The following is a 25951-nucleotide window of genomic DNA, read 5'->3' on the forward strand; positions in this document are numbered from 1 at the left end:
AACCAATGAACGGGTAGAATGAAGCAACTACTTCTCCTCTCATCCTGCAAAATCAATAAATAAAAATTTAAAAAAATTAGTAGGCAAACAAAAGACAAAAACTGACAGGAACAAGAGAGAAACACACACACAAAAACAAAACAGATATTCAGAAGATTTAGATATTGATGTTATCAGACATGAACTTCAAAATAATGATAGTTAAGCCCTGGCTGGATGGCTTGGTAGGTAGTGTTGTCCTGAAGCAGAGAGGTTGCTGGTCTTCTAAGTTTAAAATTTATGCAAGGAACCATTACTTTCTAAATAATCAATAAATGATCTTATAAAACCACACACAGGTAAACGATCCATTCCAAGTTAGATAAACCAATGGATTTTTAATGTAAGCCAGTAGTTGTTAAATTTTAGTGAAGTATTACAGCAAGAATATCAACCCTTACCTGAAAAGGCTATTAAAAACTCCTCTTTCCCAACTGCATCTATGTGAGACTAGGTTTTCTCCATATGCTTCAAGCAAAATAATATAATGCCACATATTGTACGTAGAAGCAGATAGTTCAAATGTCATAGTTTTTCATTTGGAAGCGTTATTTTAAATGAAGATGTAACATGTAATGAGTTTATTTATTAATTCACTTAGAAATAACATCTTTAAAATATGCTCTTTTAATTTTCTAAAACAATTTTTACATAAGAGGAGGGAAGATAGACTTCTGCATGCACCCTGACTTGGACCCACCTGGCAACCCTGTTCTGGGACCGATGCTCAAATCAACCAAGCTATCCTGAGGCCGACGCTTGAACCGATCGAGCCACTGGCTGCGGGAGGGAAAGAGAAGCAGATGGTCACTTCTCAGGTGTGCTCAGACTGGGAACTGAACCTGGCATTTTCATATGCCAGGCCGACACTCTATCCACTGAGTCAACCAGCCAGGGCTGTTTAAATTTCTAATGCAATAAATACCTATAAATAAAAGCCACATAAACACATAATTGAGAGGGACCTCAATAATTTAAAGTGTAAACGTATTTGAAGACCAAAAAGTTTGAGAACTACACTCCTAGAAAAACTCAACTTACCAAGACTAACTAAAAAAAGAATAAAAAATCTGAATAGTCTGAGAAACTGAATCCATATTTAAAAGCCTCCTACAGATCATTCTGGGTACAGGTGATCTTACTGGTGAATTCCCCTCCACCCCCAATAATTTACATGGAGAACAGCAGAGCATCATGAGATGTGAGGCACCGACTTTCTATTCTAGGGCTGCTACATGCATTCTAAATGAAACACCTTATCTCTTAGCGGGTCCAAGTCTCTGTTTCTTGAAAACAATACTCAAGTTTTGAAAAGCTACATACAGTTGTTTTGGACATTGTGGTCAACTCCTTGTGGGATGGACTCCAGGTTCCAAGCTGGGCTCTGATTTGTCTAAGCCAATTATGGTAACATAGGGACAAGTTAAGAATCTCACATATGTCAAATCTTTATTAATCAGGTGCGAGAAAAAATATGCTGAGGCTTCTGGAAAATTATCCCACTCGAGTTACCAGGAAGTTGTTTTTCTTTTCTTCTGAATGATGTACCTATAATAAAGTCCAGAAATAACACCCAACTCCAGTCTGAAAAGGCAGGCAGGGAACATAGGAAGGTAGAGTTGAGAAAATTGCAGACATAGAGACCAATCCTGAAAACCCAGCTGTATCTTTGAGACTAGTTCCAGGACCCCTTGCAGATACCAAAATCCATGGACGCTCGATCCTTTATACAGAACAAGGCATACAGTCAGCCCTCCGCACCCAGATTCCAACCAAAGATCAAAAATAGTTTGCCATCCACTGTTGGTTGAATCTGCAGATGTGAAACCCAATTACAGGGGGCTGATTGTATAGTTACTTAAGAAAAAATACACATATGAGTGGACCTACGCTGTTCTGTTTTGCTCAAGGCTCAACTGTATTACAAACACAGAGGCTTGGAATCCGCGTAGTTGGTGCTGTCCTGGGATGTTAACTGGATCTGATAAGACAGGTTCCAAACAGATTCTGCAGGAGGGGTCTGGAGACCTGGAGTGTTCTTAATAGGGCACTTACACATTCGTAGCCTTCTGGGGAGCAAAACAGAACCCTGAACTAAAAAATGACTTTTCCCTTTTGGCACAATTTACCGAGCACTGAAACTGAACAGTTTCTTCAAAGGCTTCCAGACAAGATGGGTTCATCTCTAGCCACTCGCTGTTCACGTGTGCATCCTGAGACATGACACAATCTAACCTACCAACTTACGTTTCCTTGAGAATCAAGTTTGTTTTTTGTATTTTTCTGAAGCTGGAAATGGGGAGAGACAGTCAGACAGACTCCCGCATGCGCCCGACTGGGATCCACCCGGCACGCCCACCAGGTGGTGATGCTCTGCCCCTCCCGGGCGTCGCTCTGCCATGACCAGAGCCACTCTAGCGCCTGGGGCAGAGGCCAAGGAGCCATCCCCAGCACCCGGGCCATCTTTGCTCCAATGGAGCCTCGCAGCGGGAGGGGAAGAGAGAGACAGAGAGGAAGGAGAGGGGGAGGGGTGGAGAAGCAGATGGGCGCTTCTCCTGTGTGCCCTGGCTGGGAATTGAACCCGGGACTTCTGCACGCCAGGCCGATGCTCTACCACTGAGCCAACCGGCCAGGGCTGAGAATCAAGTTTTTTAGTTTCCTTTAGTAAGTATGTATGAAGAGGGAAAAGATAAAACAAATATTTTACATCATAATTGCTAAATAAAGACTCAAGAAGCCATTTGGTCATGGCTTACTTCCCAAAGTGCCTTTTCTTCTGAGGGAGGGGCCCAGAGAAAAAGGCTCCTCCTATATATGGTGAGATTCTTCAGCTACAAATAGGCAAAACATTTTTGGATACTTAAGGAGAAAAATCGCTAAGTAAACTGTACTTTTAAGAATAATGAAGAGGTTTTGTGGAACCCAAATTTCACGTCTATCTACCTTTGAACTTCCTGGTCTAAGATGAACACAGCTCACACACACTAAGTCCTTCTTTTGCTGATGTGTTTCATTTAACCTGCACATCTCCTGTCACTTCCAGACTAAGAGCCACCCCAGTCCCAGCTGTGCCTGTGATCCTGGGCAGGAAGAGAGCAAACTGATTGGGGCTGGGATGCCAAGGTGCACAATCTGTACCTGCTGGTCTGGGCTGTGACTAACAGTAAAGATGACTCCCGGAAGGCTTACCCAGTGATTTAATCAAGAGTTATACCTATTCTCATTGTAAGGTATTCTGTACCAATATCAGTGGTTTAGGAAACACCCCAAACATTCGTGTGATTCTGATGACCACAATCCCAATGTCCCTTCCGTGTTGTGTACCATAATTCAGTGTAACCTAGTGAATGTACACACATTCTTACCATCCTGCATGTTCCATCTAATATTTTATCACTAATATGACACATCCAGAGAAATTCCAAAGATATGACAACCTTTCTACCAATTGTAAAAAGATATCCTTTTAATATGAAATATGTACAATTCTATTGTAAGATGAATCACATGTTTATAGGCCAAAGCTTGTTTCAAATGATTATTTCAGAACCAAGTACATGTTTTTAAAATATGCTATGCAGAGCTTAATACGTACTCTAATTTCTCTTAATTTGACAAAAATGGACAGAAGGCAAAATGAAAAAGAATTTATTTCCTCAATGTTTTATCCACTGTCAATACTGTATTTTTGATGCAATATATTTGCAAAGAAAAAGAACAATCTCAGCTTTTATTTTCCATTTTAAACAGCTACAGTATTTACAAATCGTTTAGAACACACACGCAGAAACACACACGCAGACACACAGGTACGCACATCCTCATCTCTGGTTTGTACTGAGTGCCGGGAGAGGCGATCCGCCTTGCAGAGCCCACGACCAGGGGCCTTCCTGGCGTCGCCTTCCAGAAGCACTACCAGTATTCCTCCTTCCATCTCCTCATGCAAAGCTCATTGCCAGACTTTTGTATAGGGTTAAGGTAACCAGTTTTTACAATTTATTTAAACTACAAGCTTTTAAAAAGCATAAGCAAACATGATTTTGCCTCCACTTCTATTACTTTGGTTATAGAATCAAGCTTCATAACATAGAAAATCTTGTTTAACCACAATTAATTACACTCAACCCGAGTCATCTGGGGTAGCCCTCCCATTCAACACCCCTCTGTTGTCAATTCCGGGTTATCACCTCTCCCGTGCTAGTAACACACAGGGTATTCCCCCCATCACAATCTTAGATGACCTTTGTTCCTTCCAGCTTGACCCCACTGAATCACAAGTTGTCAGGTCTCGAGTTGAGGCATAGGAAAGAAGGTATGACCCTATATAATAGGTGTAATCTTAGAACAGAGTTGTCACAGAACCCTGTGGTGACCATCAGCGCTGCTTCCCCCAAAGAATGTTATGTCGCTTCCATAAAGTGGCAGATAATGAAGTTCAGCTCACAAATAGAACTTAATTTCTCTAATCCAGAAGATGAGGCCGACAAGCAATTAAAATAAATTTTTATGACACCTAATTCTTTACGGATGATTCTGATGAGGTGATTCAACGATGAAAAGATACTGTTTCAAGCAAAAGTAATACTTCTATTCACATACCTCCCAGATCTATTTGTACAATAAATTCCTTTTCAACCATAGTTCTTACCTAAACATCTAACACGTTAAAAATGAGAAGGCCTAGATGTGTATCAGCTAAGTTTTTTTTTAAAAAGAGAGAAAAAAGAGGCTGGTTTTCTACTTCAAACAAACAAAACCTCCCTACTATACATATCCAATGTAATATTAAAAATTATGCTGCATGAATACATGGTAATATCTAATTTTCTTCTTTCTCCAGATCATTAAAACCCAATGTCTACATATGACTGAAACAGAAAGCTCAAAGTCCATTAACACGTTCCCAGTATCATCTTAGCCTCGAGCGGCGTCCTTCTCTCCACTCCTCTTGGAATTAAAGGGGAAGCCTCTAAATCAACACGAGTATTTTATACCTCATTTGAACAATGTATCCTATTAAAACAAATTTGACTGGGTCTGTGTCTAGGCCAGCAGTTCTCAACCTGTGGGTCGCGACCCCGGTGGGGGGTCGAACGACCAAAACACAGGGGTCGCCTAAAGCCATCGGAAAATACATATTTTATCATTCGACCCCCCGCCGGGGTCGCGACCCACAGGTTGAGAATCGCTGGTCTAGGCAAAGGAATTTTGTGTTATCACATTAGACTATTTAAAAAGAAACTAAGAATAAAAACTGAGGACTTAAAAAAAATGAATGAGGGCTTTGTCCATACTTATGAAAAAGTAATGAAAATAAACACAAAAGCAATTAACACCATGGGCTGCAGTTTATAGTTCAGTAGCTAGCAAATACAGATTCAAAGATTTCTCACTCAAAATTACTGAGTTATCCTTACAGGAGAAAGGATTTTTGAGAGTTAACTAAAAGAAAAAGACAGCTTTAGACTCCGGGCAAATCATAAACAAAGCCCCTGGTCCTGGCCGGTGGCTCACTGCCGTGGGCAGGACGCAGCTCAGAGGCCGAGGAGAATGTGTTAAGGCTAAGCTGTCTGGCTTAGTTCTTGTATTTTGATACGAAATGTAAAAATAAACCAACCCAAGAAGAAAGATAACATCTTCTTATGAGACGTAGCTTCCTATATAAAGACTCGTACTTTCATTGCTTGACAGTCTTTTATTCCCTAACTCACTCATGATAGAAACACTGACTACTTCTATTTCAAGGATTAGTATAAGTACCTCAGATACACTTGAAATAGTTTTAAAAAGATACTTCAAACCTAATGGAAGTTCATCTTCCAGTAATGGGAACCCAAAGAAGGCAAACCACTGATGAAGTTTGTTCAGTCATTTCCTGCCAGGGAACTAACTGCTCTCCTCTTCCTGTAAAACTGTCCAGCCTCACCAGTCTCTCCGAACTAACTACTCTCCTCTTCCTGTGAAACTGTCCAGCCTCACCAGTCTCTCCCAAGCCCTCAGGCAGCAACGTATGCATCTGGACTCTTACAAAAAATTAGGAGTTCTTTAGAAAAGAGTGAACATTTTAAGTTTTATCAAGTATTGAAAATGATGTAAAAAGAGGGCTCACAAAACAGGATAAGCTGGAAGGTTAACCAACAGCTTCATTTTGAGTTTATGAAGTTATTTTTGCCACTGGATGTGAGGAAATGAGAGAGGCTAACGATTCATATGCATCCCAGGACTCGTTCTCAAAGGGAAAGAACAAAATCAAACAGCAACAACAGAAACAGACATTAATGAATCTCTATTTAAAGGCAATAAATAAAATACTGGTGTTTTAATTATGTACTTTTACTTTCAACTCGTGGAGCTCTCCGAGGTTTGGCAACTGTGAACTACAGGAACTAATGCACGTCTGTGGGAGTCTCACACAGTCGAGCACAGCAGGGACTCTAACAGGCTCACTGCCTGGGGGGGTGGGGGGTGGCATGTGGGATCTGTTTAACTGAAGTATGTATTTTCCCACATAATAATTTAGGTCATATTATTAAGACATGAATTTTTCTTCAGTTCTCGCTATCTCCTCTGATGTAGTTATTAGAAAAGTAGTATTATTTTTAAAAGACTATCATATTTTGGCTTATAAAATGATTAACAGGGTTCCTCCTATGGTTCCCAATTCATACAGCTTTACTGAAGGGCTATCTGATAACAACACTCAATCTGTTCTGAGTAAAATGTCCACTAGTTGCTATCCCAAATCAAGACCCAATATACATGGTTCCATATAAAAATCTGTCTGGGGTTTGAAATCTGACTTTTTGTGGTTTGTGATGTGTTTAACAATTAGGGGGATAGGAGGTACAGGGCTAAGAATAAAGAGAATTCTAGCCCATCTGATTGAATCATATAAAATCCTGATTGCTTTTTCTGTGTAAGAAAATGAATTGTCTTCAAGACTAAAAAGGCCTCATTTACCTTCTCCTCTAGGTAATGATCACAAAAAGATCATATTCATTTCAAACGGGAACAAGCAGCAGGAAGCAGAACTCCACTGAGAAGATTCTAAATAAATAATATATAATCACATATTCAGTTTTAGAAGGAAAAAAAAGTCTGAATGTTAATAGAATACTCAGATTTGCCAAAAAGAGGCAAACAGAGAATATAATGATTATCAGAAAAATACATTTTGATTGGTCAATTTAGAAAGGGTAGCTTTGTGCAAAGGTTCATAAAATCATTTGACAAATGTTTCTAAACAGTAAATTTTGCAAAGTGTGAAGTCTGAAAATGTCAACACAAGGCACATTGTGTCCTGAAAAACCACAAAACTTTAAGAAAAAGGAAAAGCAAATAGGTTTTGAATGGAAATGCAGTAAGTTGCTGTATATTAACTATTAACTTCCTTCCCTGGTTTTCATTCCTTCCTCTGCAGTGTGATGCTATGCTGCAAGGTCTACATCACAACAGAAAAAACAGCTTCTCTCTCCTGTCACCTCATCAAAGAGATACTTGAAACCTACACTGTCCAGTACAGTAGCCACTCGGTGATATGGCTAGTGAGTCCTTGACATGTGGCTACTGCCGCGTGCTGAAGCAGTAATACTTCGGATATGTTAGATGAAATAAAATGCATGGTGAAGATTAATTTCACCTTTTACTTTCCATTCAGGGGGTAGAAAGATAGCTGCTCCTAACTGCTCAGAGGAAAGGAAATGTACAGTCTTCTTTTTCACCTAACAAGGGCAAGTTTTCCGAAGGATTTTTAAAAATGCGAACAGTTGATAAATTGAAATTGCAGTCCCCACCTAGCCCAATTGTAAATCTCAGTGTATATTTCCCTGAATACATGCATTTAAAAAAAATAATAAAATTTAAGTTATGAGACAACATATGAATCAAGTCAATTTCACAGTTATAAATATTTCAAATTACAGCTCAACACTATAAATTATAAGAAATAAAATTCAAGTAATAGAAAAAGGAGAGAAATAAAAAGTAAAGTTATTAAAGAGGGATATAACAATAAGAATTGCACCATTTAGATAATTTTGTTTGAAAAAATTTTACTTAACTAAACTGCATGTGAATAACTTTAAGAGCTAAGAACTCTTAAAAGAAAAGGCAATCAATCCTTTCGTGAAGTTCTCGAACAGTCATCTTCTTCTCTGAAAAGAACAAGAATCTTCTTCCCAAGACTGAGCCCGGCAGAGCCGGCCCGGGGACAGAGCAGAGGGCCTGGGCACTGCCCATGCTGGAGCTCACCGGGGAGGTGGGCTCAGGGCGTGCAGCCCTGTTCACGGGATCCACTCACTGACTACTGGCTCCGGAAACGCCAATGACCAAGCCACGGCTCCCTGGAGAAAGCAGTATTCCTTTTCAAGAAAACGTCCCACGTACTGGCGTGAAGTACAGACTGCTAACAGAGAACTGGGCAGCACAGTTCCTGCTACGTTTTGTTTACAAGGAAAGGGAAGGGGTTAATCCCAAAGGCAATTTAAATAACGGTATTTTATTTTTATATATAAATAAATGTTCTGAGAAATCTCAGACTTTAGTGCATTGTTGTAAAAAAATTAGTGCAGTCTTTTTCATTAAAGTTTTTAGCGCTCAAGGAATAAGATAAATCTCTGTCTGTTCATAGTCTCTCTCACTGTACATTAAACTTTTATACTGCTATATGTCAACCTGAAGGTTCTACACTGGTCTGTTTTTAAAAATCAAGGTAATGGATTTGTGTTCTATGACAAAACATGGCAATTATTTTTGGCAAAGAAATTAGAAAAATATGAGATCATAGTTTAGAAATCAAGAGTTTTCTGATTTAAAGCATAGGCAATGCATAGGAAAAAACTTTTTTAAAGGATGTATTTTAACAGAACTTTATCCTTCATGCAAAATGTTTTCTCAGCAGCTAACTTAAAAAAATAGTTCAGCTTTATTTGGGGACGAAGACAGTGACAGGAGTCAGGGTGAGGGCAGAGGAGAGGTGCGCAACCCAGTCCACTCCGGGTCCAAGTCTCTCCTTTGTAGGACCAGCGACACCTGCAGGCTCCTTCTGCTCTCTCCTCGTCTTCCAGCGTCTCAGAATTGAGAGGAGAACAAACGTTGCTATCAAACACTGGCTCACACTTCAGCCCCAAGTTCTAGTACCCCAGTTTCAATCACAGTCACGTATTTATCATCGATCTGGATCAGAAGTACTGTCTTGTCGATGTGGGATCTAGTACCTGGATCTCTGCTGCAAGGCACCCATCGGTGAATCACCTAATGATCAGAACAGAAAAAGAAGTTAGTGAAAGAGACCTGAAATATACTCACAAGCTCTGATCCTTACACTGAGATGAGAGGTAGCAATTCTGTCAGATAAACATAAGTACATTCGTCAGCTAAAAACACGGACACAAGTCAGTCGGGCCCCTGGAAGGTCAGAGCGCCGGCCAGCTTCCCGAGAGAACTTACGTGGCCTTCCATCCCCTCCTGAGGACTCCAGTCCTTCCAGCTGTTCCTCCCAGCTTTTAACCGAATGCCCTCGTCAGGCCATTGCAGCTCTTTTCTTTTCGACAAGTTGATCCCATCCAGAACTTGACTGGGATCTATAATCTATATTGCAAATAAATATAGATCATTTCCAATTCATTTTTCTCTTGAAGATAAAAAATTATATAATCCCAAATAAAATTTCACAGGACTCTGCTCCCCACTGCCTATAATGGAATAAAAACAATCTAGAGAGCCACTGCTGAATTCCTTTCTGCCTACTTACTCACAATGGCTGAGCAGGGAGTAAACACTGCCACTGAGAAACTGCAGCCCTGGCCGGCTGGCTCAGTGGGTAAGACTGTTGGCCTGGCATATAGACATCTCGGGTTCGATTCCCTGTCAGGCCAAACAAGAGAAGCAACCATCTGCTTTTCCCTCTCACCGCCTCCCCCTTCTCTCCCTCTTCCCCTCACAGCCAGTGGCTCGATTGGTTCGAACGTCACTCCAGGTGCTGAAGATAGCTGGGTTGGTCCAAGAGTGTCTGCCTCAGGCACTAAAAACTGCTTGGTTATTTCAGCATTGGCCCCAGACAAGGGTTGCCAGGTGGATCCCAGTTGGGACGCATGTAGGAGTCTATCTCCCCTCCTCTCACTTAAAAAATAACAACTGCTTGCTTTCAGCTCATACTCTAGCAGAAACTTTTTTTTTAACATTCAAAATGTTCTAGTCTTCAGACTTAGTAATAACAAATGTGTTTCCACAAGAATCCTTCACTCAATGAACAAAACATAAAACAAATGCACGAGAGAAACAGTGTGAGGAGCACCCTGGGCTTACTCACTTGGACTCTGTACATCACCTCCCCCTTTTTGGCATGTGAGTTATTGGCAGGACTTAAGGTGCTGCCTGGCGGTGCATCAGTGGCGCTGCTCTGACCCCCATCTGTCCCAAGAAAGCCCACGAGAGTGTGATGCTTGCAGGCTGGGATGCTTTGGCTGGAGCTGCTGGAGGATGGCAGGCCGTGCTGCACACAGGCCAGGCCGCTCTGACTACACGGTTCCATCTGGTTCACCATGGAGAGGCGGGACTGGATGGACGACGGAAGGTTCCGAAGCGATATCTGACTGGTAGAAGAGCGCCGACAAGGCACAAACCCTGTGGTGGACATCCGGAGGGAGGAGTGCCGGCTGCTGTAGCAGTAAGAAGACTGGCTGGCTACGGAGGCCCGGGCCGGGGACTGGCGGACCAGGCTCGACTGCACGGACTGAGAGCTGTGGCTGGTGCCTAGGGAAGGAGAGGCAACAGCACTCGTGCTAGGTGGGTGATTCAAACACAGTTCTCTTCTGTACATTCTAAGAATTTCTCCCTTAAGCAATTACTTGAATTTATTGAATTTAACATTTATTCCTAAAACTTTTAAAGTTGTCAGGATGAAACAGATATCTGAGATTTCTTTTCTTGTGTGGTTTTTATAATATAATTTTTATCTGCTGAAGCATTTTAAAATTCAAGTTCTGAGGCAAAAGAAAAACAATTTACAGCAAATACCAGGGTTTAAGGTTGGCATAAATCCTAAAATAGCTTTTACCGAGATATTTCAGAATAACAAGAGTACCTCTTTAATACATCGGAAATGAAGTATCTCATGAAAACATATGTGGCAAGCTCTGTACCTCTCAAAGTATAATATTAACACCCTTACATCTAGACCAGTGACAAGCCACACTGCCAACACAGAGAGAGTGATACCACATTGGAACCTGCAGTTACATTAAGGGATTACTTATAAATCTGGATCTATCACTATTCAGTATCATAGTGATACTAAATAGTAGGTTTTTCTGTGTCCTTCTTCAAATGGCTTGATATGATTCTTCAAATTTGTCCTTGTCCTGACTTATAAGTGATATGAAGATTATTAGAAAATAATTATTAATTATATTACAGAAAAATTAGCTACATGTACTTTTTATCTGAAAATAAAAAGAGCTAACCAATGTGAGAGCAAAGGTATATTTATAGAAGCACACTAAAGGTAATAGTTTTTTACTCAGAAGTTAAAAAACTAACTTAACAAAATGTTGCTCATACACCTAATCAGAATGTTAACAATTCCAGTGCCACTGGGTTTTTTTGAAATTGAGCTAAATGTCTTTAAGACTCCGTCTGATTCATGTGGGGGAGTGGGGCAGGAAGACATACAAAGGGGATGGCAGATCTCACATAGACAAATAGAAACCTTCTTTTGGGATTGGGAAATTTTCTTAACTAGGATACAAAAAGTATTAATTATAAAGGAAAAGATCAGTAAATCACTCTCTACTAAAATTAAGAACATCTCATCAAAAAGTGGGAAACGCCTGACCAGGCAGTGGCACAGTGGATAGAGCGTTGGACTGGGATGCGGAGGATCCAAGTTTGAGACCCCGAGATCGCCAGCTTGAGCGCAGGCTCATCTGGCTTGAGAAAAAAAAGCTCACCAGCTTGGATCCAAGGTCACTGGCTTGAGCAAGGGGTTACTCGGTCAGCTGAAGGCCCACGGTCAAGGCACAAATGAGAAAGCAGTCAATGAACAACTAAGGTGTCGCAATGAAAAACTCATGATTGATGCTTCTCATCTCTCTCCGTTCCTGTCTGTCCCTATCTATCCCTCTCTCTCTGTCCCTGTAAAAAAAAAACACAAAACCACTCCTGACTGGAAGAGAATGGAAAGCCATGAGACCAAATGAAAAAAGGTATTTGTAGTATGGAAAACTAACATAAAGCTCAAATCCAGAATATAAAAATACAAATAAGAAAAAGATAACCAAACAGAAAAATGGGCGAGATTTAATGGGCACTTCAGAAAGAGGAACAGCTGATAATCTTATTTAAAAGCTTCCAATCTCAGGTATCAGAGCAATGGAAGTTAAAGTAAGAAAACTAAAGCCCTGGCTGGTTGGCTCAGAGGTAGAGCATCGGCCCAGTGTGTGGAAGTCCTGGGTTCGATTCCCAGTCAGGACACACAGGATAGGCGCTCATCTGCTTCTTCACCCTTCCCCTTCTCCTTTCTCTCTGTTTCTGTCTTCCCCTCCAGCAGACAAGGCTCCATTGGAGCAAAGCTGGTCCCAGGCACTGAGGATGGCTTCATGGCCTCCACCTGAAGCACTGGAATGGCTCCAACTGCAGCGGAGCAACGGCCCAGAGGGGCTGAGCATCGCCCCCTGGTGGGCATGCCAGGTGGATCCCAGTCAGGCACATGCGGGAGTCTGTCTGACTGCCTTCCCGCTTCTAACTTCAGAAACAGCACCCCCCCCAAAAAAAGGAAAAGAAAACTGAAGATCACCCTTTCTCCTGTCCCTCTGAGCAAAGAGGGCACATAGGTGCCAACTGGTGCTACTCAGAACTGGTGACAGTGTACAAGATGGGCATTCCTACACGACTGCTAAGAATACCAACTGGTAAAAAAAAAACTTTCTGGAAAGATTTTTGGCATGATATATCATAAGTCCTAAATATACTTATAAACTTTGACTTAGTGATTCCATTTTTTTAAATCTCTAGACTAAGAAAATTATGTGATTACAAAGGTTTATATACAAAAATTACAACACTGAGAAGAAACCAAATCATTGTCAAACAGGAGACACATCAAATAAATTATGTTAAATTAAATCTTATTAGCCTTTAAAAGGGATATTTTACAAGAGATATTGCAAATAATATACCTATCTATATTTGTATATATAAAATTATTAATAAAAGCAAATAGGATAATGTCCTACTGTAAATCAAACAACATATGTATCTCTGGGTAGGTAGTATGTCCTGTTCTTTACACACATGTACTACTGAACCTCCCAGCTAAGAGGCTGACCTTATTCACGCAATTGTTTCACATTACCGAGTGTGGGAGGGTAAGATGTGACAGGAGGATGGAGTCCTGCCCCGGACCCCTGGCCTGGATTCCCGGTGCTTCCTTGGGACAGGGTGCTGTGGGGATCGTTGGCAACTGTTACGTTGTTACTAGTACAAGAAGTTCCACCTCCAGTATCAGAATCTTCGATATTGCCACCACTGTTACATCCAGCTCCACAACCTTTCCTTAACCTAAGAACAAATACCAGAGCAGGAAGCATTATCCTGAGATCATGTAAAGATAGGTGTTTTATTCTCCTTCAGAAATTCTGAATGATTAATGCTATTAATGTTCACCTTTGGAAGTCCTTATGGTGTGATCCATACTAGGAACAAAAAGTCTGTTGTGTTTTCATATCCTCCCTCCTCTTATATTCACTGCCTGGGTACTTCCCAATTGACTTCACTTTTATATACTCTATCTACCATCTTCCTGATACCATAATAAAGAAGTATATATATCACAGTTGTACTATTAACATCACCGCTGGAAACAGAACTCTAGCAGCATCTATGTTCAGAGCCTCTGAAGTCTGTCACATCAGCAAACCTTATTCACTGACATCAACCCCATTTACGCTGCAGCACACCTGAAGGGAGCTGCTGTAATGACTCTTCTCCAGGATTTACTTTTTATGTGTGAGATGACCAACTGTTCTGGTGTGCCCACAACTGTCTTGGTTTAAACAATGAAAATCCTATCTCCTAGGAAACCCCCCATTCCTAGGCAATAAAAGGCAATTCCAGCACAACATGTATTTTCTGGAAAAAAAATAGTTTTTTTTTCTTTGAACACTACCCTGGTTTGTTTTCTTCCACCTGTTCGCATAGGGATTGATGTTAAAATGGTGAAACCTCACTTTAACAACAGGTATTTAAACACCTATTTGAAGCCCTGGCTGGCTGGCTCAGAGGCAGAGCATCGGCCCAGTGTGTGGAAGTCCGTGTTCGATTCCCAGCCAGGGCACACAGAAGTGCCCATTTGCTTCTCCACCCTTCCCCCTCTCCTTTCTCTCTATCTCTCTCTTCTCCTCCCGCAGCCAAAGTTCCACTGGAGCAAAGTTGGCCTAGGCACTGAGGATGGCTCCATGGCCTCTGCCTCAGGTGCTAGAATGGCTCCAGTTGCAAGGGAGCAATGCCCCAGAGGGGCTGAGCATCGCCCCCTAGTGGACATGCCGGGTGGATCCCAGTCAGGCACATGTGGGAGTCTCTCTGCCTCCCTGCTTCTCACCTCATAAAAATACAAAAACAAACAAACAAAAAAAAACCCCAAACACCTACTTGAGAGTTTATTTCCAACAGTTCAAATGCTATAGAGATGTTCATTGGAAACCTATGTATTCTTATTTGATCAATGTCACCCATTAGATTTAATTTCAAAATTAAAAAAAGTGAAGCAGGAATTAAAACAAAAAAATACATATATAATATCTAGGAAATTAAAAATAAGCCGAGAGTTTACTGCTCTAATCCCAGATCCTGCTTTTTCTTAAGCTCTGATTTAAGGGTCTGAACAACTCTTTTAAGAAACTGAAGATAAGATTCTGCGGTTCTTTTCTTCACCCATCACCAAATTATTATGTTCCTATACCATACACCATAATTTACTAGACAAAACATTCATGTGGATTCTTGAAGACATGCTACAGATAGGAGACCTGAGTGATGGCTAGACTGTGGAAATGGCAGCAGTGTCTGCACTGAACAGCCAGGAGTTGCAACATGCACAAGGTGCTCCTCCCACCGCTGCAATGGAATAGAAGTAAGTAATCAATTTGCGCAAGTTTCTCATGTTTTTCTCTAATCTGTGCTGTGTGTTGATCCACACATTCTAAGATCAGAATATGCTTGCAAACAAGTCAAAATAATTAAACAAAGGGACTATTCAAGATTGTACTAAATGTGAAAGCAATGGTTCTTTTTTTCCCCCTTTTTATGTGAGAGAAAGGGAGATAGACTGACTCGCGCATGTGCCCCAACCGGGATCCACCCAGCAACCCCTATCTGGGGCAGATTGCTCTAATCAGCCAAACTATCCTCAGCGTCCGGGGCTGACACTCAGACAAACCAAGCCATCCTCAGCACCCAGAGCCAACACTCAAGCCACTGACTGTCAGAGGGGAAAGGAGAGAGAGAGAAGGGGAGGGGGAAAGAAGTAGATGGTTGCTTCTCATGTGTGCCCCGACTGGAAATCCAACCCAGGATGCTGCGTACCAGGCCAATGCTCTATCCACTGAGCCAACAGGCCAGGGCCGAAAGAAGTGGTTCAGTACAATAAATTTATCTAATAAGAATTTGAAGATATAAATGATCAGACTCTACTTCCTGAAGTTCAGATATAATAGATTTATACTGAGCTGTGGCTTCTGTATTTTTTCTACAAACTTTCTAGGTGACACTAATGCGCATGCCTAGCTGGAGGGTCAGGATACACCACACTGAAAACTGCAACCCGATGGCTCACCTGTGCCAGGTTGACACTATGAAGTTTCTGATATTTCCCAAACTGATAGGTCCCCCAAGAATTTGTTTAAGCTGTTCATGGCTGTCAGAGTACGAAGTTGTCAAGGGTGAGACAAAGATCGGGTAGCCAATAGGTTGATCACAAGATGAGTTTATCATGTTTCTCAGAGCTTGCTTTGCATTTTGGATGCTACCTCTCTCAGGGTTACGGTTACGCAGAAATACAAGCTCCTGCTGCTGCCCCGCCCAAAGTCCTCGGACACATTCCTTATTCACCTGAAAACCAGAACACACGGGAGTTAGGTGATGGGGCCAAGAATGAAATTCATAAAAACAGAGGCACGGAGATGGGAGGGATACAGAAGACATTACAATAACCAACTGAGAAAAGCAGGGAACCAATAGAAATAGATCACGTCTGAACAGGAGTTAACCAACTGTCCACTGCCATTAGCAGAATGTTAAACAGAAAGCACCTACAGAGTACTTCTTCTGTCTTGTAAAACTATCAAGTAAAACGCAGTCCATTTAGTTTTCCAAATTAGTGAAACACTGAATTTTGTAACTGAGATAAGATTTATTAACAGTAATTAGCAGTAACAAGTATTTAGAGTCAAATGGATGTTTGTGATTTTGGAGCTTTATTAAATGAAGCAGAGAAAAAATAACCACTACAAACTATCAAAATAAAATGTCAGCGATTAAGCCTCTTAAAGTCCGAAGACTTTAAAAACAAACAAAATCTAAGGAAATGTTAAAGTGAACCGTTTACTAGTCACTAGTAAGTATAAACTACGGTACTATTTCACAACCTAGACATCACACCATATTAGCAATATGGAGCTGATGTTTAAGATTCTACCCAAATGGCATATAAAATGATCTAAAAACTGCCAAAATAGAAATAAGCAAAAGTGTTAAGGCTTTCTGGCACATGAGAATATTTCAGAGGCCAGACTAAATTACTGACAAAATAAATCAAATTAAGTGCTCATAAACAATAAATGCTAATGTATATATTATGGTCTTTTTTTTTTTTCCCTATAAGAGGTTTAAATACTTTTTAAAAGTTTAGTTAAGATTATCTAAATTGCAAGTCTCTTCAGATGCAAATTAATGCCTCAGAAACTTACTTTAATGACCCTGAAGCTAAGGTAGCGTCTGTTGAGCATGATGATTTTATACTCGTTGGTGCCATCGTCCATGACGTGCCGCAAGGCAAGCAAGGAGGGAGAGTTGGCAAGGACTGCACTCCGCCACGCAGGGTCCCCCTCGTGGGCTATCACGAGGTTTTTTTCATGAGATACGATAGCTTCATAGAGCACAGTAGGGTCATCGTACTCATCGGGAGAAGTGAAATGATCCTAGAAACAAATGAAATATTTATCTTTTTTAGGAAAAGATGAGAATGGCTTCCAGGTGACAAAACTTCTGTAATTATTAAATCAGTCACTAAATGAAAATTTCCTATTAGCATGTTAATATTATTAGACATAAATTATACAAAAAAAAATGTGTTTATGTCCTGCTATTACAGTTTAAACTTAGGAAGCAGCTAAGCCTCTTTGAGCTGCAGTTTTGATCCTGGTGAGTGCCAGTATTATCTGCTTAAACTACCTGAAAGGCTGCTGTAAGAGTTAGAGGAGATGGTGTATCTGGAGAACATTTTACATGATGAAGCATTATGCACATGTGCAGTGAATACTTTCATTACTCTCACGTAAGCCAGCCCTCAGACTTGGATGTACATCCTTGGAGACACTGCCTTCTGGTGCTCTCCCATTTCCCTTTCAGACAGCACACACTCCTATCGGTTGGTTTGAATACAAATGAGTTACTTTACCTGGACAAATAACATTTATCAGCCCCTCAATTATAAATATGAAGGTAGCCAATGTAATATTCGTGTTTCCTCAGTAACACACCAGTTCAGAAACTCAGATTTGCTTTATGGTTATGTGGGTACACAGCCTGTATCCTCTGTTAATTTATAGGCTTCTGAATGGGAGATACACTCCATCTACTCCTTTGTTTCATGCATGCTACCTGCCAAAGAATCTGCACAAGGTAGATACTGAACACCCACTTATCAAATGAACGAGTAGTTATTAAGACCAAGAAGTGTTTCAGGGAAGACTCTACAAATATTGATCGACTTACAACCTATGCAACTTACGACCATTGGACTTTACGCCCACAATCACTAGCCGCGACTGCTCCATGTCTGGCAGCGCAAGCGTTGCCCAGCTGGGCGCACTACCATCTCTGAGTACACCGTTTCAACTGTTATCCCAGACTCGGTACAGCAATTTGTGTTTTGTGTCTTGGATATTTTTCATCATACCCCTCCCAAGATGTCTACCAAGAGGAAATTGTCTTTGCAAATATTAAACCAGTTGTACTGGTAATGCAGTGTTTTATTTAAACCTGAAGAATGTAAAACTAAGAAACAAAATGGTGTAGAGATGATATAAATGGCATAAAATGAACAAAGAAAATTATGATATATAATAATGAAAGAAAATTATGATAAAATGACTTAAAGATTTTTATAACATCATTTCACAGTACTGTACATATAGCCTACTCAACTTACGACCAAATCGTGTTACGACCAGTCTGTCAGAACAAATTGTGGTCGTAAATTGAGCACTAGCTGTACTAGCTCCTCTAGGACTAGGATTAGTAATCTGTCTTCAAAGCTCATAGCTTTGAGCCATATCTCAACTAGATGAGAGGCAGGATAAAATGGTAGAATCATTCTAAAGATGTAGCTTTATGTGAAAAGTGCCTAGTTAATAAAAACAAAATTTTAGAGACCTTTTATGTAGTTTTAGTCTTCCTTAACTGATAACAGCGAGATAGTCCTTTAACAGAAAATATATATATATACAAAGATATAGAAAAACCAAATTGAATGAGGAAAACAAAGAAAATACTGAAAAATAATATTTGTTTAGCTAAAACTTAGAAAACAGGGTTGGACTGAGGAATTTACAAAAGTGGTATAGCAGTAATGAGCTACATTTTAAGTTCTCTAGAAACAGAATCATTTTTTAAAGTCAAGTTTGAGGTATAATTTGCCTACAATAAATTGCACCCATTGTACGCGCAGTTAGATGTACTTTGACAAATATTCACACCCATGTAACTGCTACAGTCTAGACACAGAACATCTTCATCACCCAGAGAAGTCCCTTCCTACCTTTTGGTATTTCATCTCTGCATCCCAAGCATCACTCGTATGCTTTCTGTCTCTATATTGGTTTTGCCTGTCTTAAATTTTATATTAAGTACAGTGGTACCTTGAGATATGAATTTAATTCGTTCTGTAATCGAGCTTGTAAGTCAGTCAACTCATATATCAAACTGCAGATACTGGACCCATGCGCCAATGCGCTAACGGCAGCTTCCCGAATCACGACTCGTATCTCAAATTTTCACTCAGATCTCGAACAAAAATACAGAGTCGCAGCTCGTATCTTAAAAAATTCATATGTTGGTCTGTTCGTATCTCAAGGTACCACTGTAAAATCATGTAACATGTACTCTTTATATATCCGACTTCTCTTGCTCTGCATAATGTTTGAAATTCTTTTTTTCTTTTTCTTTTTTTTTTTTTTTGTATTTTTCCAAAGTTAGAAGGCAGTCAGACAGACTCCCGCATACGCCTGACCGGGATCCACTGGGCATGCCCATCAGGAGGCGATGCTTTGTCCACCTGGGGCCTTACTCTGTTGTGGCCAGAGCCATTCTAGCACTTGAGGCAGAGGCCATGGAGCCAGTTGACTCAGCACCTGGGTCAACTTTGCTCCTATGGAGCTTTGGCTGTGGGAGAGGAAGAGAGAGATAGAGAGGAAGGAGAGGAAGAAGGGTAGAGAAGCAGATGGGCCCTTCTCCTCTGTGCCCTGACTGAGAATCAAACCCGGGACTTCCACACGCCAGGCCAACGCTCTACCGCTGAGCAAACCGGCCAGGGCCTCTGAAATTCATTTATGTTGTGTTGTCTAACAGTAGTTTATTTCTTTTTAGTGATGAGTTGTTTCCAGTTTGGGGCTATTACAAGTAAAACTGCTATGCACACTTGGGATTAAGTCTCTGTGTGGACATCTACTTTCATCCTCTTCAGTAAATACCTAGGAGTGGAACTGCTGGGTCATACAGCAAGTATGCACTAATCCTTTCTTGTCATATATAAATAAGCATACTGTTCACTTTCATGGATGTTCATGAACATGGTAACTTATGAACTTTGGAGATGACCAGTACTGCTTTACACATTTATCTCTTCCTGGCCCGACAGTTCCTTATGGGTAAGTCAATGTCTGGCTCAAAGTGATGGTCAACACATGGCTGTTGCTTGTGACTTCACAGGTCATCTCTACTATGTTGCACTCACAGAACATATCCAGGCTGCCCTTACGGTCTCTCTCTCTTCTCCCCTCCCTGGCCCTCCAAGAGTCTCGGGCTCTCGATTCCACCACCATACCCTCCCTTTGTCACTGTTGCTGTTGGTCATGACTAGGATGGGAGTGTGCTGTACCCTGATTACAAAGCAAAGAAGCCCTGTCACAGGTAGTAATGCCACAGCCATGAGATATGGAAGGAAATGAACCTGGCAGCAACAGGCCAAGGCACTTTCAAAGCAAGACTAGAGGCAGAGCCCAAGGTGTCAGAGGCTGCAGCCTGGGCCTCAGTTTCTTCTCTGCCAGACAAAGATGACACAGCTATCTCAATGTTTAGAATTAACTAAAGATGTCTGCCAGGGGCCATCAGATAATTATGCTATATAGAAGAGACTATTTCTAACACAGCAGATATTTAATTGGTATCTTTTGAGAAACCTGAAGTTCTACAAACATTTTAGGGAGCATTTGAAATGTTGCTTCCCGGCATTGTCAGTTTGGCTCAAATAAAATCTTATAAAAATTCCTTATAGGTTTAGACATTTCTGAGGACATAACAAAACAAAAGGAGAGATACCAAAACATAGAGAAAAACAAAATAAAACCTTTTTTTTAATCCGTAGTCATCATCTCTTTCTTTTAAATACTGTATAAATACTGTACACTAATTTTTGTCTCAAAATTCTGAGGCCAGTCTGAAGATGGACAATTCTATTTGATCCCAAATATATATTTTCCCTATCATCCTCAAAATAGAGATTTTCCAGAGATTTTCAAATAACATATCCCTTATTAGTAATGCTTCTAAGTAATACGGGACATTAACTTTATTCCAACACTTTTCAGTGGTCGGCAAACTCATTAGTCAACAGAGCCAAATACCAACAGTACAATGACTGAAATTTCTTTTGAGAGCCAAATTTTTTAAACTTAAACTATATAGGTAGGTACATTCCTTATTGAGGTAACACCCGCATGTGGTATTTTGTGGATGAGCCACACTCAAGGGGCCAAAGAGCCACATGTGGCTTCCAAGCCGCAGTTTGCCAACCAGGACTTAGATGATAGTAAATCACTTGAAGAGTAATTCACCTTTTGTTTGGGGGAAAAGATTCAATCAGATTTGAGCACAGCAGATGCTCTTCACTGAGTCACATTACGTGGTCTCTACCATCGGATCTGGTAACTGCCGTTAAGTGGGATGATTAGAGCAGCAAGTCCTCAAGTAATATCGTTTCGTTATAATGTCAATGAGAAGGAAACACTGAAACTCTACTCCTGGCCAGGCCCACTGTCTGTGTCGAGTCTGCATGTTCTCCCCACGTCTGTGTGAGTTTCTCCAGGTATTCAAGTTTCCTCCCACATCCCAAAGATGTGCATGTTAGGGGACCTGGAGTGTCTACACTGTCTCAGTCTGAGCGAGTGTGGGTGCTGTGATTTAATGGTGTCCTGTCTGGGGGGGGTGGCTGCCTTGCCCCCTGAGCTGCTGGGAGAGGCTCCAGCCTCCTGCAACCCTGAACTCGAATAAGCAGGTTGGAAGATAACTATCTTACTTGTTTTTATTCATCTTTCTTAAATGTATGTATAGTTCACATTTATGTCAATGTTTAATATTAGAAGTGTTCTGGCTCTCGGTTCCTGAGATTAGCATTAGAGAGGAGAGCAGAGAAAGGCCACGTGGAGGAGGCCAGGAGAAGCAGCCAAGACGGCAGAGTGCTGAGGAAGAAGCCAGTTTGTGCAGAGTTTGTGCAGGGAGAAGGAAGGAGATGGGGAACAGAGGTGAATAAGTCTGGTGAGCTAGAAACCTTTGATTCTAGAAAACTCGGATAAGTCAGTGGCTCTGGGAGCCCTGAATGGAAAGGGAAGTGTTTTCCCACTGTGTGTATTACTTGCCCGCCGGATGCAAGCTAGGATTAAAGATGATCGCCCACCAAAAAAAAAAAAAAAAAAAAAAAAGAAGTGTTCTGGATCTTCACTTAGAAGTTTGGTTATGTTTCTGTGACCAGAAATATGTTATAGGAACTTAACAGGTGTTTCCTTCGATTAGCCTATGGGAAGCCTGGTTTCATCATATGTCATTCCACTTAAAATTGCAGTTCCCAAGAACCTACGGGCATCATTAAGTGATGTCACTTCAGTAAGCCTTACTGTACTGACTTTCACAATAAAGTCATAAAATGACCCCAATTAATATATATTTTGAGGCCTCATTTTAATTTTTTTACCCTACTAGGATTAAACTCAGGCAAAATCTGTCCTAAACATTTGTTATTCTAGACAACATGCTAAATGAAACTCACAGTTCAGCAACTGCAGCTGTTATGAGACTTCTGAGATGTGTCTACTTTGCACAAGCCATCTAATACCTGCTCACAGAAGAGCTGGAAACTACAATCACATGAAGTCAAAGCAAGTATTACAGGGCCAAAGGCTTATTTCCAATTCACCCCTCACTGCTGACGTTTTTCCAAGCTTGTGCCCATATCAGTCACCCTCTAATATTAATAATCCAATTTACTATTAGAAAAACAGGTTCAGGATTCTAAGACATAGCCTCTTGCCATGAATCATTTCTTTTGTTTGTTTCAAGTCAGAATATTTTTCAAAGGAGTCCTAAGAAACATAATTTGGAAGTGAAATGAAGAAGCATCATTAAGTAGTAACAACAGATTTGAAATTTCCTCTTCTTACCTGATGAAGTTTAATGGACATACGGATTCCAGGGACTACTACTTTTCTTAGCAATTCCATGTCAGCAAAGATCCATTCATCTCGAATTGAAGAAATACGGAAATCTCCCTTAAACAGGGCATGCAATCCATAGAGGAATGACTCTAAATTACTGTTAAGATTAGAGATAAAAATTTACATATTTGACAAAGGTTTTCCATTACACTGATTCTTACATCGATTCTTACATCTAGTTGTACATTACAATCATGCAGAAGTGTTTTAAAAATATAGATTCTAAGAACTAATGTCAGCATCCTTAAGTCAGAATTACAAGTGATAGGACCTTTTGACCTGGGACCTCTGTGTATGAACCACTGTAATAGTGAGTCAATGAAAATAAACAACAGACAAAGAATATACAAGTTAAAAAAAATTAAGGAGGGTGGCCCTGGCCAGTTGGGTCTGTGGATAGAGCGCCGACCTGACGTATGAATGCCTTGGGTTCAATCCCTGGTCAGGGTCACATTAGAAGCCACCAAACAGCTTCTCCCTCTCCTCCCCTTCACCTCTCTCTACCCTCCCCTCTTGCAGCCAGTGGCTCAACTGGTTCAAGCATCTGCCCTGAGCACTGAGGATAGCTAGTTGGTCCAAGTGATAGCCTCACGCACTAAAAATAGCTCAGGTGATTCCAGCATCAGCCTTAAACTGGGGTTGCTGGGTAGATCCGGGTTGCTGGGTGGATCCTGGTTGGGGTACATGCAGGAGTCTGTCTCTCTATCTCCCCTACTCTCACTTAAAAAAAGAAAAGAAATGAAGGAGGGTCTACTGGAACAGGTGTAGTAATCACAGAGGAAATTTAAAATACATGGTTCTTCTCAATTCTAATTCATTTGCAGGCATATATTAAAAAATCCAGTTTATATTTAGAGTTTCAAAGTCTAATGTACAACTATATTAAAATTATAAATGCTCTAGGCCAGGGGGTCTCAAACTCGCGGCCCAGGGTTTGAGACCCCTGCTCTAGGCAAAAACAGTAAGAAAGTATGAAAAGGTATAAAAAGAGTTGAATTGTTAGAAAAATAAATGTATATTGATAGGAGACTAATCAAATGTTATGGGGTGATTGGTTTTTAAAATGCCACAAATCGGTTAAATTCTCACTATCAATAGTTGCCCACGCATATGTCAATTTTAAAAGCCAATTCTGTTAACCACTTAGTAGGACTAAACTATTGTATGTTTAGCAAAAAGATCTATACAAAATCTGAAGAGACTTCCCACAATCTCTTCCGAAAAACAGAAGCGTCTTTACCTGGACATATGGTGGGATGCAGTTCCTAAAGCTCTTCGTCCCAGAACACACAGCCCATAACAAAGAGTCACCAGGGAGGAATCTCTGTCCACATCCAGGGGCTTAAAAAACAAAGAACAGGGTAAATGAGGTCTAAAGGTATAAATGTTCAGTTATAAAATAAATAAGTCATGGAGATTTAATGTAGGGACTATAGTTAGTAATAGTGCACTGCACATTTGCAAGTTGTTAAGAGAGCAGAAAAAGAATTCTGTAAGTAAATATGATAATGGAAGTTAAACTAGATTTCTTGCAGTGACCACTGTATAGATTGTATAATGCAATCTATACAATCAAATCATTATGATGTACACCTGAAAATAATGAACGTTAATTATACCTAAAAAAAAAAAGAAACAAAACAAAAACAAAGAACATTAATAACCAGAAAGCTATATAAATATCAAATCAGAATACATCTACTTAATAAATCAGGGAAGTTAAGGAATTCAACTAGTTTCTACCACCTCTAATAAAAGTTTTAATGAAAAGAAACAACAACAAAACACTAAATGAATTATCAATATACATGATGAGGAGGTTCTTTAAACCTTTAAATAAAATTTAATACTTTATAATACTGGGACATACTAAAAAAAGAACTAGGTTTAAAGTACTGTGAGATGTTTACCTAAGATCTTAATATTCTACAGAAGAACTGCTGTTGCCATACATAGCTGCAAAATTGTTTTACCTCCTGATGAGAACTTCCAAGGTATACTTTTTCCTAACAACCCAGAAGAGTTCTGTGTATCAGTAATGAGAAAAAATTAGCCCCAGATTAAAGGCTGGGCCCTCCTAAGAAAGCTTATCAGCAAGCTCTGAAAGAATCAAACTATCCCCAAAGAATTTAATTGTGAAACAGTAAAGCTCAAGAAGAGAGGAATACAAAAGTATACAAAACCCATCAAGGTAAAAATTATGGTCTAGCATGCAATCAGAAAGGATCAGGCATGTAAAGTAGTAGGAAAGTAGAACCCATAAAAGAATAATCACTCCCTCAGTCAATCAAAACTGACCCAGAATTAACACAAATGTAATTAGTCAATAAAGACATTGAAAAAGACATAAAAGATTTACGTAAAAGACAAGTTAGACCTCAAGAGAGGAAAAAAAAATGCAATGTCTAAGATTAAAAAAAAATACACTGGATAGAATTAATGGCATATTAACAGTAGAAGAAAAACACATATTGTCTAAAAATATAGCAAGAGAAACTTGCAAAAATTAATTTTAATGCAAAATTAAACAGAGACAAAAGAGACTGAAAAAACATCAGTGAGCTGTAGGACACCGGGCAGCCTCATGTAAATGTAACTGCAGTCCTCAAAAAAGGGAGAGCAGACAAAAAATAATGCCTGAAAATGTTCCAAATCTGATGAAAACTATACACCTAAGACTAAAGCAGGCACTACATCTGAAGACAGTGTGCACATCTCATACCATGAGAAAGATGCTGGTTATCAGGGTGGCTCACTATGCCCTGTGATACAGGGTCATCCTGTACCTAGAATGCTGCTGGTTCAACTACACCAGACTTTTACTTGGAAAGAAACAGTGGTGATAGGAATTAGCTTTTGGAACCATAGCTCTTGGTATTGTCGTTCTGTTACATGAAGTCTAACTAGGGGAGCAACATAGCCACAAGAGCCAT

At 40.3% G+C, this 25951-nt stretch overlaps 1 protein-coding gene across 6 annotated transcripts in view; it reads right to left on the reverse strand.

Annotated features, from left to right (window-relative positions):
• Positions 1-3671: 3671 nt before the first annotated feature.
• Positions 3672-25951, reverse strand: part of PCNX1 (pecanex 1) — a 167372-nt gene continuing 145092 nt past the window's right edge. For 5 of the 6 annotated variants that reach the window (XM_066342394.1, XM_066342393.1, XM_066342389.1 and 2 more), the window contains 9 exons: positions 24259-24359; positions 22965-23115; positions 17001-17231; positions 15869-16143; positions 13391-13596; positions 10349-10791; positions 9487-9627; positions 5987-9291; positions 3672-5929 (listed from right to left, as the gene is read on the reverse strand). In XM_066342394.1, the coding sequence (XP_066198491.1) occupies positions 9151-9291; positions 9487-9627; positions 10349-10791; positions 13391-13596; positions 15869-16143; positions 17001-17231; positions 22965-23115; positions 24259-24359 (1689 nt within the window). In that variant the 3' untranslated portion in view covers positions 3672-5929; positions 5987-9150. Of the gene's footprint in view, positions 5930-5986; positions 9292-9486; positions 9628-10348; positions 10792-13363; positions 13597-15868; positions 16144-17000; positions 17232-22964; positions 23116-24258; positions 24360-25951 lie in introns of those variants that run through there. The other variant, XM_066342395.1, reaches the window with a different exon arrangement.

This window comes from Saccopteryx leptura, chromosome 6, assembly GCF_036850995.1.
Source record: "Saccopteryx leptura isolate mSacLep1 chromosome 6, mSacLep1_pri_phased_curated, whole genome shotgun sequence".
NCBI lineage: Eukaryota > Metazoa > Chordata > Mammalia > Chiroptera > Emballonuridae > Saccopteryx > Saccopteryx leptura.